General features: G+C 41.9%; 1 protein-coding gene across 1 annotated transcript; it reads right to left on the bottom strand.

Annotated features, from left to right (window-relative positions):
* Positions 1 to 892: 892 nt before the first annotated feature.
* Positions 893 to 17,114, bottom strand: snx25 (sorting nexin 25). The gene is made up of 22 exons (XM_076739123.1): positions 16,901 to 17,114; positions 15,899 to 16,638; positions 15,014 to 15,098; positions 10,708 to 10,924; positions 9,830 to 10,002; positions 8,142 to 8,328; positions 7,508 to 7,578; positions 7,097 to 7,287; positions 6,721 to 6,852; positions 6,242 to 6,391; positions 5,953 to 6,078; positions 5,682 to 5,846; positions 4,974 to 5,105; positions 4,452 to 4,592; positions 3,885 to 3,998; positions 3,419 to 3,496; positions 3,058 to 3,141; positions 2,831 to 2,948; positions 2,517 to 2,583; positions 2,077 to 2,258; positions 1,875 to 1,975; positions 893 to 1,787 (listed from the first exon to the last, which is right to left on the bottom strand). Exons 2-22 carry the CDS (start codon positions 16,247 to 16,249, stop codon positions 1,722 to 1,724), a joined length of 2,931 nt encoding a protein of 976 aa, XP_076595238.1. The 5' UTR covers positions 16,250 to 16,638; positions 16,901 to 17,114; the 3' UTR covers positions 893 to 1,721.
* Positions 17,115 to 17,604: the final 490 nt, after the last annotated feature.

Genomic DNA, 17,604 nt, shown 5'->3' with positions numbered 1-17,604 from the left:
TTCAGAAACAAGAATACTTCTGTAACTTTCTATATCCTTTCAGGCACACATTAAGGTTTACTGTTTCTTTTGTTTTCTACTACATGAGGTTGTCATGACCATACTTTTCCTCGATTGGTTTGAGTGATGACTGGTTAGGGTTAGGCTGAGAATATCAGGGTAGCCAATCAGAGGCACAGTGGGGTGTGTCATTCCTATCCTACAGGACAGCACGTGAGTTATTCTTTCCAACTGGTTTTGACTCTGATTCTTTTCTGAACATTTTGACATACTTGAATCACATTATTACAATCTCCTACCTTGTGGAATTGACAACCATAAACAGTCACAAGGACAAGATGTGAGAGCCACTCAGTTGCATTATTTGAAAATTATCAATACATTTGGTGCAGGCCTATAATTGCTTAATGCATTTTTGGGGATTATGGAATTTTCTCCAGGCATTTTATGCTCTTATTTTGAAAGCAAGGGCTACACTTCCTGTTATTTGACCTACTCTCTACACCTTGACGAAACCCGGCTAAGCTGTGTTGTAGGTCTATTACCAAGGCGTCACGGCAGCGCTCGCGCCCACTTCCCCTGCAGTCTCAGCTCAGTCTGTGGGGAACACATGGTGCATTCATGTCTTTGGGGAAAAAAAAAAAACAAACTGTTACACCGTTTTGCAATCACACTATTTTGTTGTTTGAGGGGGGAAATGGTGCCTTTTTCTTTTGTGTGATGAATACATATTAACTTTTTACATCTTTTTGTACTGTTCAGTGTTTTCAGGTTCAGGACACCTGATCAGTTGACAAGCTGTGTCAATAATATTCATATTTTAGATTCATGGATGTTTCATTTGAGTAAAATCTTTTTTAAGACCATTTTAAGAAAAATCAAAATGCCACATCAAATTTTTGTTTGCAATTTATTGCTTATATAAATGTTCTCTAAACAATTTTTGGTAAAAATAAAATCTATCAATAATAATCATAAATAAAATCATCACAATGACGCTTACATGACATTATATTGCACAATTATAAGCCTTAACAAGAATCACAGAACACAAGTGTTGTTGCTCAGGTTGTGTGTAGGAGGAATGTTCAGAGGTCCATGGGCACTGACACACACTGATAATCTGAACTTTGACTGTCTTTGCGGCATTTACTTGAGGTCTTTAGATTATCAGATCTAGAAACTGGTGACCAAACAATCAAATTCTTAACCTGTCTTTTAACCTATAGCCATGATTTACACAGGAACAGAAGATTTCATCTCTGTTTGCTGTGGTACAGATCTGTTTCACTACTACTGACATAATTTAAAAAAAAGAAAAAGAAACCGCAGACGTGGGTCACGTAATGCCAAAAATACAATTTGTTCTCGTGTGAATTTGGACTTTCAGTCAGAGATGTGATCTGTCGAGTGAGACGGCTGCCTAAACAGGAAGAAGTCACGCTCCATATGGTTTCTCCCTGTTCAAGTTTAGACCTGTACCACATCAAAGTCAAACATCAGGCCCTTTCTGTCTGGTGTCAGCCCACCTTTCCATCATTTCACAGCAAAGTTCAACCAATAGAGTCAGCGTGCGTCTCAGTTCTGACCAGCACAGCTGCTTCCTGTTGGAAGTTTCACCAGACGGCCATCTCCCTGTCTCTTAGCTTGGCAGTTTATGATTTGGTCAGCTACAGAGAGACTGCGTGTGGTCAGTGATATGTGTGTGTGTGTGTGTGTGTTCAGATGTTGTCCACCTCCGCGTTGAGTTCAGGGCACATTTCCTTGAGTAGCATTTCCATCAATACCTAACAGAGACAATGAGACAAAATAATATGATGAAATCTCTTCTTTATGACAAAGATGCTGTTTGATATAATAAGTATTATTCTTACATAGAGGAGATGTTTGTTGGCACTAGCCTCCTGCAGGGCATTGAAGATCTTGATGATTCCGTAGCGGGCATTCTGCTGGCCAACTAGATTTGCTAGTGCATCTGATAGAGACAATCAGATTGAAACAAATGGTAGAAGTCAGATGATGCACATTTGAGGTACTCTGAAGATTTACAGGTCACATTTGTGTTTCAGTTGCTACCTGGGATATTGTCAAGTAGTTTCTGTTGAGCCCGCTCCTTAGTTTCACTGCGTTCACTGTCAGTTCGGACCTTGACTTGTGGTGCCAACTTCCCATTGGGCCAGAAGGTGTCCCTGAACACACTGATGTAACACACCAACATCTGTTCACAGAAGATCCAGTTTACTGTGTCCCGGATCTGCCTAAAATAAAGCAGACGGGAGGACGTTACTCTCGTAGACCCAATCTCAAATCTCTCAATAAAACAACAGCAGGAGGTCTCTCATGTACTGTAACTTTCAGGCTGTTACCTGCAGGAACATTACCACAGCAACAAATCTGAAGTCACCTGTTAGCTTCTTACTCAATCAGGCAGCAGAGCAAAGGCTGCTTCAAACTGATTCAAATGAATTACGCGTTCATTGTTATTCATTAAAACTTGCGAACTTGCTAGAACTTACTTGTTGATAGTTCGTCCAAATGTCACCTGGACTAGTGCAATTAGAGTCTTCCTCACCCACTTAAACACTGAGACAGACAGACAGACAGACAGACAGACAGACAGACAGACAGACGGACAGATAGGCAGGCAGGCAGGCAGTGAGAGAAGGAAAATGATTAAATAAATTCACCCAGAAGCAGTCAGAATTCAGACTTTGGTCCCAAAAAGTCAGGACCTCGCTAACCACTTAAACCACAAACAACAAAGATGTGCCCTCATGTTTTAAAATGGACAATGCAACAGCGATCAGAAAGTCAACAGTGTATGACTCACTTCCTCTGAGTTCAAAGATCTCTCCTATGAGCATGAAGCAGGGCTCAGCCAGGGCATCTCTCCTCCCGTCCGCCTCATCACCGTAGTCTGACAAGTCACTGTCATCATCAGCTTCCTCCTGTGAACAGCAGTCACACACAACACACAAGATCCAGATGAGTATTAGCTCCAGTGCTGAGACAGTCCACAGTTTACTGTTGCTTTACAAGTCATGAATGAATGTGTACCTCAGTGTGGGAGAAGAAATCTCCAGGAAGCCTCTCCAGGAAGGAGGCCAGAGAGAAAGACGATTTCTTCTGGATTGACATCACCTTCAAACATCAAAAAGATATCATCACTATACAATATAGTGTCTACAACACACCAGTGTACCCACACAATAAAATATCTCTATTGGTTTATACTTGTTGTGACTCATTAGCACTCAGTTAGGTGTTTATTTTAATAGATAACATGACAACACACCTTATGTGGTAGCTCTGGGACAGAAGAAAGGTTTTTCTATATGATGCATGTTTGCATGACACATGACAATAACACATAAGTAGTCTTATCTTATTTGAAATGCAAATACGAGATGTGAATTACCTTGAGATGTTCTGGGGACGGGCTGAGGAACGCGTAGAGAGCCTCTGACTGGCACAATCGCTCATCTGTCAGCAGACGCTACACACACACAGACACACACACAGCTAAAGTTGTCATCAATATTACTTAGCTGGCATCATAAATTAGAAAGAGGCAGTGTGAGCTTGTTCCAGCCTTTTTGTGAGACCTATTTCAATATCTTTTCAAAAACATGTCCGTTACTTATAGCAATTTCAACCAATTATCCATTATTCTAATTTCAACCATTTATTCTTCCCTGAATATCTGCTCCAGTGTTTCCAAACTTGTGTGTCTTTATGTTCAAATGAACACAGCTTACTTGCAAGTATAAAGAGAAGCACTTTTAAGACTAACAGACTGTGGAAAAGGCACTGATATTATCCTCCTGTCAAGTTAGCAGTGATATCCGCCAAGTGTAACATAACGTGCATATTTGTATGTTTACCTGGAGAAAGGCATTGAGCTGAGTTTTGCTCTTGTCTAAGAATTTCTGGTCGATGGATTTGAAGGGGAGTTTACTGAGTGATGGTAACTGGAGTTTCTTCAGTGATGGAAAACACTGAAAAGGACAGACACACAGAGATTGAACTGTGATTTCACAGGCATGAGAGACACAGCCCACAAACTGAAGTATTTTGCAGTAGATTTCCATGTTTTTTCCTTCATTCTAGATAAATGGTTTTGTGTAGTAAATGTAGGCTATAAAAGCTGCAAACAGACTCCTCTCACTGGTTTGTATGATGCGCAATCTGCAATAAATTCACCATCAAATCTACAGAGACTGTAACATTTCTTTGTTTAAAAAAAAAAAGTCTTTCTGCTGCAGTGCTGCATATGGAGTTTCTTCCTCATCGCTGCAGTGAAATACAATTTGCTCTCATGTGGAGGAGGGGGTGAAGCATTAGAACAGCAAGGCTAACAGTTAGATATTTCTCCAATAACACACAGTGAGAACTGCTTACTGATGTTCAGAAAGGATTATTATCCACATGGGTTTGGGGTTTGGCGTTACCTCAGTAAGTTTGCGGTGCAGCATCTGGAATTCGGTGAGTTTCCTCTGCACGCTCCAGCGACTGTTCGCCATCTCCTCTGCTTCTACCAGGCTAACACACACGCTGTAACAAGCTACTGTCTCACCACCCTCCTCTGTAGCCTGGAACACACACATAATTTCACACACAAATGACTACATATTCACATTAGCTTCATATACCAGATCTGACAACAACCATGAATGCATATCTATATAATGCCTGCAACATCAGGTGTAGAGAGGTTAAAGGTCAGTGGTATTAAATGTACATTTGTCTGCTCATCTGTTACTTTTTTCACAACTTATACTGACTTACTGTGATAGCTGTGTGTTTACACGTGTGGTGTACTTAATTTCGTCATTAAATCATACAAATCAGCAGGTCACACAATGCTGGGAAATTTATGGCTAGCTTGTTTCTTCAGCGTTAGAATTAGAATCAGGTGTTTATTGTTTGTGATCAAGGAAAATGGATTTTAATGTAAAACAAAGACACATTACCTCGGCAGTGGTAATAGTGGCCCTCCAGTGGCCCAGGTTTTCACACCACCAGTCAGTCCTGGTGATATGTTGCTGGAGTTCACTGTGTTCTCTCTCCATGGCTCCTATCTCTTCCTTTAGTTTGCTCACAATCTACAAACACGGACAAGAGACAGATTTTAATGAGTACGCAAATCATAGAAATAAAGAAATGGCATTCAGATGACTAATCATCATGTGGCATCAGTGCTGTGGATATTCTTTCATGTGACTGACATCCAAGAACACAAAGTATACAAGTGCACATGAGTATCCTGCACACCGACCACAATTTGTATGTTTACTCAAGCCAGATTTCAAGAAATGGCAGTCTGCAAAACCACACCATAGTCATCTGACGGAGGGTAGATATTCCTGTTTGGTTGCTTATGAAAGCGTGTTCAAAAGAAAGGATATCCTCTATTGTTCCTGTATGTTTGTGTCATGCTGAAGATGATGTCATGGCAGTTTCACCCGGCATCACTATAATTGAAGAATCCAGCCTACACCACAAGGGTACTAGCTGCAGAGGAACAAAATCTTTAAAAGCAGCCAGTGCTAAAACCACGCTGAACTGAGTTGAGCCGAGCTGTACCATGCAGTGGAATGAAGAAAAAATAAGTTTATGCCATCCTCCTGTGAATTTTTGGAATGAGGTGCATTTTATCTCATTTGCTTGAATTTCGTTACCTTTTTGTCTGGTTTGGGTGCATTCTGGATAGAGCCCAGGGCCTGTCGCTTGTACTCCAGTTTGTCATACAGTTGGCGGAGTTTCGTAGCAGCGTAGCTGGCCTGCTCATTGATTCCTTTACTGCCTTCATCACCCCCCTCCTCTCCTGCATCTAGACCCTGACACTGCAGAGTAAAAACACAGATTTATTAAAAGAAGCAACAGCAGAGGTAAACAAACATACACATGATTAAAAGACGAACAATTTTCACAACATTGTATATGTCTGACCCCTTCCTCCTTTTCCTCAGTGCTACACCGTGATTGGCTATGCTGCTCGTCTCGTCTGATCAGCCTGTCGTAGAGGTCAGAAACCAGGAAAGAGGGGTAGTAACGCTCTCTCATCGTCTCAGCCACCTAGAAGATATACGACAGTAACAGAGATGCTTTATTGTCTCCGCAGAACATTTTGAGACTGAATAACTATAGTTGTAACTCTAGCTCCCAGTTCTTTTGACATTTCTGAGGAAGACATTCTCCACTACAGCTGCAGTTAGTTAGTTGCAAAAGTGGCAGTTACCTGTTCCTGTAGTCTAACAAAGACCTGTGTTCCTCTGTTCCCCACCAGGCTCTGCTGGATCTCCTTAAGGAGAAACTTTTCCACTGGAATCTCTCTGCTCTCCACAAAGAACTTCTGGTAGATTTCCCCAACGATCTGGGGCACCTCATTCTGTCACGCACAAATAACCAGTTACTCGTGTACTTTTTCCACCTCTTTAATGTGCTCTACTATAGAACTGATGTCAAAGTACAGGGATATCTTCATTTCACTGGCAATACAGGTGCAAATTACACCTGACACAATGTGTATTCTGATGGAAAGGAACAGTGGCAATATTTGCAATGTGTGACAACAAAACCCAAGTTCAGCACCGGCATACAGCTCACTGTTTCAGCAACAGGAAAACATCATCACTCATTACCATATCACTGTTCCCCTAATACCATATACTATGAGCAGTGTCAGGCTAAGCCCTCTGGAATGTGTGTACACGTTACCTTGTTGGCAGTTTTCAGTGTTTCCACCAGTTCCCAGAAGCTTATCAGAGCCCTCTTATCAACTCTCTCCATGTAAACTCTGAAATGCTCCCTGTACCCTGGATTACACATGATGTCATCAAACTGCAGAATCTGGATTTGACGGAGGAGAGAGACAGAATGACAAAACATCAGCCATGTGGAGCACGCTTTAATCCAAATCACACAACACCAGACAAGAAGTTTATAATCAAAACTTTCAACATCAGACATAATATTCTAAAGAATCCCTCAAATACAGTGTTGGGATTTTTAATCATATGGAAACTTGACAAAAGCTTCTTTTCGATCAAAGATCCCACCAGCTACATCACAGTCCACATCAAACGAGTCTTACCTTCTGACTCTGAGGCTCGTCGCTGTCTTCAGCCCCTCCTTCCTCATTATTCTCATAATTTGGTCCACCAAGTAGGCGGATCCGTTTCTCACATTGTTTCTTTGCAACAGTCAGCTGATTGATGTATCGTTTCATATCTCTGGCCCTGAGCAGGTCTGCCTTCATGGCTGCGGACTCTTTACCTTTTCGCTCTAAGAGAAAGTGAAAGCAGTGGTTGAAAAACAATGTGTGGAATCAGAGTTGTAGAACAACTGGTTTTCTCACGTATAAACAGCAGATCAGCTAAACTGTTTAATTGCAAGGGATTTTTAATTGTTCTGGCCAACACCACAATGCTTAAGTTTCCACACTGTTTTGATGAATCACTTTTGCGCCTTTCTGTCAAATGGATAAGCTGTAGTGTCTCTGTACCTTTCTGCTTCTTGAGCTGAGGCAGGCTGCTGATGGTGGTGGCATGAATAATCTCTACCACTATCTGATACCTACAAAGAGACAGACACATGTTCAGTTTCAATCAGTTCAGTTGGAATCAGTCAATAAAATGCAAAACAGGCTGTCTTAGGATGAAGTAAATAAGATGTGAATACAGGATGACATGACACAATGGAAACATTTGACATGCAAAGTTATACTAAAGCAAGTACAACATATAGTGCAGTGTGCAAACATGGAGGTGACTAAGATGTTTACAGAAATGATCAAGTGCATAAGCAACAAGTCAGTGTTGAGCCATCATTTCTCAGACTAACAAGACAATACAGCTGTAACATGCCTACCCCACATTTAGATATGTCTGTTCCCATGGTAACTCCACAGCAGCAAATAGACTAGTGGTTAATACTGTCTAGTTAACGTGTGTGTATGTGTGTATCTATGCAAATCTCTCTCTCTCTCTCTCTCTCTATATATATATATATATACAGTATATAAATCTACATGTATAGTGTGGTTCATTAAAGGAAGTCTATGCAAGTGCAGGGTAGTCTCAGTTTAACAAAGCGGTCGGTGAGTGAGTGAGTGTGTGTGTGTGCCGTTCGTGTCATGCCTGAGTTGTTTGAGGAAATTGACATCAGCAGAAGTTGATATTAGTTTGATGAAGTCTTCATAGGAGGCAGCGTAGGTGTAGGCTTTCTTCTGCTGCTCAGCCTGCTGCTCCCTCTGCTCCAGCTGAGACAACAGCATCCTGTTTATGGAGTCTGGATCGCTCAGCACTTCTACCAAAGGCTTCAACACTGGAGCACACAGACACAAATATATAAAAGGTACTGTTTGTATAAACAGGGAAGGCGAGTAAATGCTGTTCCTTGAGTCTGAATCACTGACGACTTCTATGAAATGCTGTTACCTTTCAGGCTTAACCTGTTAGGTATAGCACAGAGAAATGGATCCACATGCCACTGAACTGAGATGAATCCATCTCCACAATACCCAAAGACCGCTTACACTCCCACCTCACAGTTCTCTCAGATCATTGCTATACCAGTCTGTCTTGTGCCAAAGCCCTTACCCCATCAAATAGTCTTCCCCTCCTGTTCAAAAGCTGTTTCCTTTAGCATCCTCCCTCTCCATTTGGGGTCGAGGCTTAGGTTAGGGTTAGGCATGACAGAGATAACTGGTTGGGGTGAAGGTGAGGTTGGGGTAAGGTTAAGCATCTCAGAAGAGGACTGGTTGGGGTTAGCAACAAGGTTGGGCACAAGTCAAGGTGAGAGCACCTACAAGGGTTTGTTTATCACTGGTACAACACAAGGCATCTTTTTTTTTTAACCCACCAAAACCAAAAGCAGTGAAAGTGACTTCATTCACACCAAGTCCAAATCTTCACTGACACTGGAAATGTCATTCTAACACTTTTGGGGGGGTCAAGAGGACAGACTTACTGGATTTTGTCTGGACAAAGGAAAATGACTTTTGTTGTAATGAATACTGTAGAATAGCAAGGGGATAATATGATGTGCAGTAAATTGACTGTATACAGAATTTAATAATTCAAAAAAGTGGCTGTTTAAGCATTCAAAGGGCTAAATTTGTAGGAAATGCAGTTCTATGGACAGATTCTCAGCTAGATATCAAGATAATGGATGATGGATTTTTACTCCCATATAATGTCATACACAAACACTGCCACGAAGACCGCTGATTTACTCTATTACCAAACTACAGCAGGAAAAGCACCAGAATAATGAATAACACTAATAAAGACAGTTGCATCCAATTCAGGTTTTCCACTTCTGGTATTGTCCTGGCTTATTGGGATGTGTCAATGAAACAGAGCCACTGCTGACTTAGCTGACTCAATATTGGTACTATACAGGAGGAAAGGACAGACACACACAAAAAACAGCAAACAGACATTCAGACATTTGTGTTATTGAAAATCTAATAAAAGTCATAGGTATCAGACATATTTTTCAGAGTGGTTTCTAATGAGAATGTCTAACTTTATTGCAAAATAGCTGAAGACACTGCAAGCATTATGATGTTATCTATATGTAGTTTTACATCTGTCATTGTCAGCCATTAAATGGTAACAATGGACCTTTTTCACTGCAGACATTATCATTTGTCCTTGCAGGTGCAACACCTGGTCGAGCGTCTAAGGGAAATGCAGCCTTTGTTAATGTCAATAATTACACCTGTGCTTCTCCTGCTGTCACATAAAAATATCTGCCACGAAAAAGGTGTATTAACACACACACACACACACACACACATACATGCACGCACACACAGTACCTTTAGTAGTGATGACTTCTGTGAGGCAGCAGCGTAGTGTGTGTGACTTGGCATCCTTTTGTGGCAGCAGACATAGCAGCAGTATTCTGGCTACACAGCGGAGGAAGGCCAGCTCTGAGTCCGGACTGACCAAACAGGGATGGAGAGGAAAAGGCCGAGCACACTCCTCTGGTCTGGACACACACAAAAGAGACGCAGATTAAGGGTGAGATATAAACAGAACGAGACAGGGTGAATTTGAATTGTTATTCCGGCAGAGCTAGATGTCAGATGATATTATAGGAGATAGAAGAACTTCACTGGCAAAGCTAACACTGCCATCGTTATTCATACTTCATCTGTGCCACATCTCACCGGGTTTGCTTCCAAAACTTGACTAAACAAGACACACTGCTGCTCCATTGTTCTCAAACTACTGAAGACAAGGTAGGCCAGACATCTCAGTAGTGTGATCAAATCATACGTCTCGCCTGACTTGCCAGGAGGATGAAAGCACATGATATGTGAACCATCCCTCTGTCTGTACGTGCAGCTGGCAGGTGCTGCATGGAGACGAAGGAAGTGACTGAGGAGGATTTTAATGTCATCTAAGCTGTGATGAATTGCCATAATTTCACCCCATCTGTGCGCATAAAATGATGGTACTGGTTATGGACACTGATGGGAGGGGAAATCTTTCAAAGCTGAAACATAATTTCTATTAAACATCAGTGTCAGAACACCGTAAAACGGAAACTGTACTCAGAAGTGAACATCTTCTTTTACTGGCTTTCATTATATACGGTTGATGAACACATTGGGACACACAAGCATTAGCGAAGCAAATGTGAATTTAACTATTTACAATTATAAGTGAGTGTGTGCGTGTGTTTGTGTACCTTGCAGACGCAGCCTTGAGATCAGTGAAGTGTGTGTGGAGGATTCGGATGGTGTCATAACACACCACATTGACAAGGTCAATGTCAGCAAGCCTCGATCTTAACTGGCCAATCATCTGCCACCAGTCCTCCGACAGCATGGAGTACAACTGGCCCTCATCACGACTCAGAGGGATGTACCAGGACAGGATGTAGTCTCTGTAGGCATAGTCAAATACTGGGGAAAGGCAGGCAGAGAGAGAGAGAGAGAGAGAGAGAGAGAGAGAGAGAGAGAGAGAGAGAGAGAGAGAGAGAGAGAGAAACATCATTTTTAGCTGCATCAAGCAAGAGGAGATTTTTGAAAGCTAAAGACTTATCTATGTTACAATTTCAATCCATTTTGTGCACTAATACAAGCCCTCTGTCATCAAATGGCTGCTGAGACTTCAAGCTTTCTGAACAATAAGAGGGTCTGTTTCATTGTGAATGGTCTAACCTCCCAGCCCCTCTGAACTACACACTGTGTGCACTGTACTATGTTTCATTTCCCCAAAACCACACTGGTGCAGCATTTGAAAGGTGGAGGAAGCGACATCCATCCATTTTCTATATGCACTCATCATGTGCAGGGTCACAGTGGCTGGATCCTATCCCAGGATAAGGAGTACACCATGAACAGAGACACATAAAGACAGATGGACAAACAGCATCTCACACTCACATTCACATGGTGACTACTGGTAATTTAGAGTCACCAATTCACCTGACCTGAATTTCATCAGACCAGAGCACCTGGAGAAAACAACAGGTGCAGAACAGGCGACACTGTAAAGTTTCTGTTTACACAGTATTAAACACATACTGTAGATAAGCTGTTTCCCACCTGGGGGTGATGTGATCCTTTCAAGAGGCCACAAGATGATTATCAGTGGAGTAAATAAGACAAAGCTGAGTCATGCAACACAAAATTGGAAAAAAAAAAAAAAAAACTTGTTCTGTAATATTTGTCTATCTTCTTGTTAAATACTATTTGCTCTTATTTCTTTACAGCGCTGAAAATAATCTGATGAGAGGGAGTTAGTACACTGCTTCATATTAAAGGATCACACACAAAGAAGTGGTCACTGTATTTTTAGCTTTACTCTTTAATTATTGCTCTTTTACTTACCATTTGCACATCTGCATTTGACTTTGGCACATACACTTTTGCATATTTTTACTATTAGAATTAGTAGTATAGTTAAGTCATCTATATACCTTAAAGTAGTTTGTAACTTAGTTGCTTAGCTCAATACAGTTTACTGAATCTGAATTGTGGTGACCTTGAAACTTACAAACAAAATCTGAACATTTCTTAATATGTTGTAGCTTTCCACGGCTGGAAACGGGTGTTATTTATATCTTATATCATATTTTACTGTATTTACAGCAGCAAAAAGAGACTGCAACTAGAGTATCATAAACAACTGCTTAAAGTAGACTAAACAGCACTGCTTGTGCATTAAAGAGGAAAGTCAACAGTGAAATTTTAAGGAACATTAATGCTGTAATATCTTGCATACTGATGTTACTAATTCAGATTTGCTTTGAAGTTAAGAGCATGGTTCTTCTCCTTCTTGACTCATAACTAACGTGAAAATTCATAAAACGTGAATCAAATCAATCTTTCTTATCATTGACAGGAAACACCCTCTAGCCTTTCATCTCTATGCGCTTCAAGGGATTTTAATATCTTTACTCTTTACAAAGATAACTGAAGAGCACACAGTGTTATCACACATGACACGAAGGTTACAGCAAGTCTAGGCAGTTTTAATGAATCCAATCAGTGCTAAGACCATCACTGTGTATATATACACAGTCAGCTTTGGAAGGTAGATGCAATTTTGTTTCCCCATAAAAAAGGGTTCTACACATTTCCATTTATCTGCACACATTTTCTCCCTCCTCTCATAGTGCAGGTCTGTAGCACAGGCAGGTTGGGTGAATTGGTGACTCTACTGTCTGTAGATGAGAAGGCATTTGTCTGCCTGTATGAGTTAGTCCTGTGACAGACTGCTGACCTATCAAATGTGTGCAGCCTCAAGCCACCATGCGCCTGGAAAGGATCAGTGGTTCAGGAAAAAGAAGGTTAGATAGGAAAATTTTTCCATTTTCAGTCCTAATCATTTTAAAATTAAATGAGATCCAATATCGAGCACTTCTTTTTTCCTTGTTCATTTGGGATGTCAATGGTTAACTGTTAACTGCTTAACCACCAAGAATATTTTGACCACTTACACATCGGTCTATAATCGCTATAATCTATAGTTTGCACATACACACACACATGCACGCACACACACATACACAGTGTGGCACGCTCCTATCTGAGGCCATCACTGAGTTGGTGTTGGATTGTGTATGATTAAGATCCGTATGCAGTCAATCAGTGTGGTATAGGGCGAGGGATTCAAAGAGCTAGTTCGGTACCTCAGGCCTAAATACCTGATGCCATTAAGAGCTACTGTGACTGAACACATTGAAAAACAGCTGCTGGACAGCTCTCACAGTCGAAAGCTACATCACGGCTACCTTCACTTCATCAGTGCTGACTGAGAACAGGGTTTCCGTTATCCGGTAATTGTATTTTTTTAACCAGGGAAGTATGTTGAAGCCTGACATCTTTAAGTCTCCCAGTCATAACATCCAGTGAAAATAATCTCTGAGTTAAATGTGAAAAGATGGTTTCTGCCACTGTTTGTCTGATGTTCACGCTCTCTCACTCCTCTCCCAATCAGGTGAATTAAGGGTTTGTTTGAACCAAACCAGAGCTGGTGAGACTTAACCTTTAACCTTTTAACAAAAAGGTCTCTCTTTCAGCCTGCCTTCCGTTATGTTGTCAGACACTTACAATAATCTGAGCCTGTCAGTGGCAAAAACAAGCACTTTCAGTGGGCATTCACGACGGTGCATAAACACACGGAAGGATTACATTGCAGCCCACTTTGTGGCCGCAGCGAAAAATTGGTGTCCCCTTTAAAATACGACAAAAACATAGGAAAGTAATCCATAACACTACTCTTTACAACAATTCAAATAAGGTCATAATGAGTGCTTGATTTAAATCCAAGAATGGAGCAAATCAGCAACAGAAACACTGTAAATCAAAATAACTGGCACAGCAGGTCTTAATTGCAGACCTACTAATGTCATCATAAACTCATACCACACGACCAAAAGAACCTTTTCAAAACACACACGGGAGCATGTGCAAATACACACAGTCAGTGTAAATCCTGGGGCCATCTGTTGCTTGGCAGCCAGACATACTGTTCCACTGACTGTGCCTCTGTGTGTGTGTGTGTGTGTGTGTGTGTGTGTGTGTGTGCTTGTGTGTGTGTGCGTATTTGTACTTGTTCTTAACCAACAGAGTGAGGACATTTTTGGAAAGTGAGGACATTTTGGCCAGTCCTCACAACTTTAAAGGCCTGTTTGAGGGTTCAGAGGCATTTAGTTGCGAATGATTAATGTTGGTCAATTAGTGTTCACAAGGATATATGTATATTTGTGTGTGTGTGTGTGTGTGTGTGTGTGTGTGAGAGTGAGTGAGAGAGAGAGAGAGACGTTATAACCAGGACGTTCTATTGCTGTAATCCTCTATGAGTGGGAGGGATCACGGACAGGTTATGGTGTCTGACAGAAACAAAGCTCCTTCAGTCAGCAGTTTTCTCAAAAACAGAAGTTGCCTGTTTTCCCAATAGTGTCAGAAACATTTCACGAAGAGTCAAGTCAAGCCAGGTCAGCCAGGACACCCATTAAAACAGAGACTCCCAGTTTGAACTTTTAAAATAAAGAGAAAACATTCTCTAAATTGGGAGCTCTTTAGTGATGAGTAATACCATAATTTAAAGGGGGATTTTTAGAAAAGCAGTAGGAGTTTGCTATATCATATTGTTTATCTCACATGCTAATGCCAGAAGCATTTGGGCACAAAAATACCTTGCAATCTCATCATATTATTGTAAGGCATATTCCACTGGGATCCATTGATCCAAATAAAGACTTGTGACTTGCTGGAGCACTTTGTTCTTCATACTTCCTCTGTAATGAACAAAAACAACAAAAACCCACTCGGCAGTAACGGTAAAAACTGCTGGCTGAAGTGTCCTGTGCACCCCAAGTAGAAGAGATGTATGTGTTTTTCTTCTGTTTTAATGGTTCAGTGTTTACAGCCATCTCTAACAAAACACTCTGGAGCCTGTAGTGCTGAACAAAATGTCTCACACATAAACAGCTTCCAAATGGAGATACAGGGGGTCATAAAATACCTTACAAAATGCATTACCTTCCTTCAGAGCTTTATCCACATTGTGTGACACCACCACCCTCCTGCTCTGGCTTGACTCCTGAACTGGCACCAAAAAACGGGCCTGAAAAACAACATGAGTATCAGATCACATCTCTGCACTTCACAGACGGGGATGACAGCACAAAATCAGGAAATATTGGCCAACAACAGGAAGAGAAAGTAGAGAAAATTTTGAGCTGTGTGTCTAACAAGCCTGAAATTCTGCAGCCCCAATCTGTCGTGGCTCATATAACATGTCAACCAGACAAATGCTTGTGACAATCTTCCTCCACTGTCAACATCAATAAGTCATCAGCACACAGCAGCACACAAACACTGCTGAAAGGCAGCTGCTGGACTGGGGCGGCCTGTTAAGGCAAATCACCAGCAGGTTGCGATGACACAATCACTTTCCTTGAAGAATAAAATCACCCTACAATATATGCGTGTGCACATGGTTGTCTGCGTGTTTAAGTACGTCTAAATCCAGCAGCATGACTCTGCCTCATCTATTATAGATCAACACAGTGAGGCTCCTTGGGCAGGGAACAAGATGAGAGAGGGGAGAACGATGGGGAGGGTTGGGAAATAATTGACAGGAGAGCAGTAGAAAGGACCAAAAGACAGGTGCAAAAATTGAAAATATATCAAACTGCCTGTTCAACATGAGCTCCAGTCTGTTGGAGTTGAGGTTAGATGTGACAGTGGTGCCATTAAATAACAGGAGAATTTCGCAGCTTTTCTCTCCATCATAGAATTCCAGCAGTTGACTATAATCCATGGAGTAATGCTTGTATATTATCATGGGGCAGATGGAGAATGTGTGTGGTGCCAAAGGTGTACTATATGTGAGTGATGAGTTTATGGATACCAGCATCTTACCATGAGCTTGTTGAAGAACTCCAGCTGCACAGCAGACTGCCTCCTGTTCCTGTCAAAGCAGCTGATTTTGAGAGGACTCTTCCTGACTAGCAGAACGAAGCTCCCAGCCAGGAAACACAATAGGGCGAATGACACATAGATGAACAACTTCAAGAAGAAAGAGGTGAGAGTCAGGCCTCCCCAGGCCAGCTGAAACGCTACTGCTGCCACCACGCCCAGACAGAAAGCCGGGACGAACCGGAAAGAGGAGCCGATAGAAGAGGTGGAGGTGGCAGACATGGGCCCCTCTTCTCCTCCGGTACTGCTACTCCCTCCAGCCGGTGGTGTAATGGTAGTTGAGGGGGTGGGCATACTGCGACCCCACCATCCATATATGTGTCACTACTAGTTAGGCTGAAAAGTTGGTCCGCTAGTCTATACGCCAAGTCAGAAAGGGAGGTATACTGTGTAGACTGGTGTATACCCTCGACTACAACACAGTCTCCAGGACGAGGCATTCCCGCTCTGACATCTCCTCACCGACCCGCACCGCTACGTTTTCCACGCTCCTAGCATCGGCCCGCCCGGCGGCCAAAGGCACGGAGCCCCGTCAGCTTAGTCATCCACAACACGATACTCCAGACAACAGAACAGGGCACCAGGCTTGTCTTGGAACAGGCGACAGAAGCTGACAGTCGCCCGGAAAGCAGACGGCGAGAGACCCGGGGTGATGGGATGGATCTAGCAACATCCACCGTCACCTTGGAGACAAATAGGTGGAAGGGTAACGTTAGCTTAGTGACTGTTGCTAACCAACCGGGCTAACTAAAGTAAGAAGCCGATATCTGTTACTGTTACCTGCTGCTTTACAACCAAAAACACATGCGATGCAACTAACAGCCAGCTAATAATCTCGTACTGCTCTACGGTTTGGCCACTAAGCCAACTATAATAACGCCAGCTAGCGAACTAGCTTGCTTGCTAAGTAACCAATTCAACATCAGCTAATGTTAGCTTACTTACCTATCGTTTAAAAAAAGGTGTGCGGTAACAACACTGCATTCTCGCTTTCCTCTGTGTAAAAGAATGTATGTATGATGATTTGCAATGACGAATTAAAAGTATTACAAGCGAAACGACTAAATTTGTCAGGTCCAAAATCCCCGACAGATAAAAACAAGTAAGTTGTTATTTTCCTCGAGCTCCGCTCCAGCTGACTGACAATCTCGCTGAACGCGAAAGGGTGTCAGCCAATCAGCGCTCGTGTTAACCATGGACGGTATGCTTGTTTTAAGAGCCAAGACCGTCCGAATGGAGAGGGGTGGTTTGTTTGAACGTTGCGGTGAATGCAGCGGAAAAAAACATCAACCAACTGGTTGACGACGTACTGTAATCAAACGTCTAAGGAGATAAAGGATCGTGACACCTCGTTTCTCTGGCGACTGATTTTTCTTTCAGACACTGTCTTAAATGGCTGTCACATAAATAATGGTCATTTTTTATGGTACAAAGGCGTCATGAGGTGGAAATAAAAAAGATATTTTTAAAAGCAATCGTTATATTTCATACTCCATGGCTAAATTATGTAATCATTATATCTGGTCTATATGAACTTTCAATCATCGCAATGGTAATATATAAAGCGTGTTAGAGGTTATGGTTAAGGTATAATTGTTCTTGACTGAGTAAGACCTACAGTTGGTCAGGCCTCACATATGGCCATGCAA

Source organism: Chaetodon auriga, chromosome 9, assembly GCF_051107435.1.
Source record: "Chaetodon auriga isolate fChaAug3 chromosome 9, fChaAug3.hap1, whole genome shotgun sequence".
In the NCBI taxonomy this organism is placed as follows: domain Eukaryota; kingdom Metazoa; phylum Chordata; class Actinopteri; order Chaetodontiformes; family Chaetodontidae; genus Chaetodon; species Chaetodon auriga.
The sequence above is the reverse complement of the archived record's forward strand: the minus strand, read 5'-3'. Positions and strand labels throughout refer to the sequence as shown.

What these genes read in the sequence shown, in the direction of transcription:
- snx25 (XM_076739123.1), bottom strand. Translation starts at nt 16,249, where the DNA reads ATGCCCACCCCCTCAACTACCATTACACCACCGGCTGGAGGGAGTAGC. An exon ending in TTGTTAGACTACAGGAACAG is followed by an intron (nt 6,079 to 6,241) that starts GTAACTGCCACT and finishes TATATCTTCTAG; the next exon opens with GTGGCTGAGACGATGAGAGA. An exon ending in GATCTTTGAACTCAGAGGAA is followed by an intron (nt 2,584 to 2,830) that starts GTGAGTCATACA and finishes TGTCTGTCTCAG; the next exon opens with TGTTTAAGTGGGTGAGGAAG.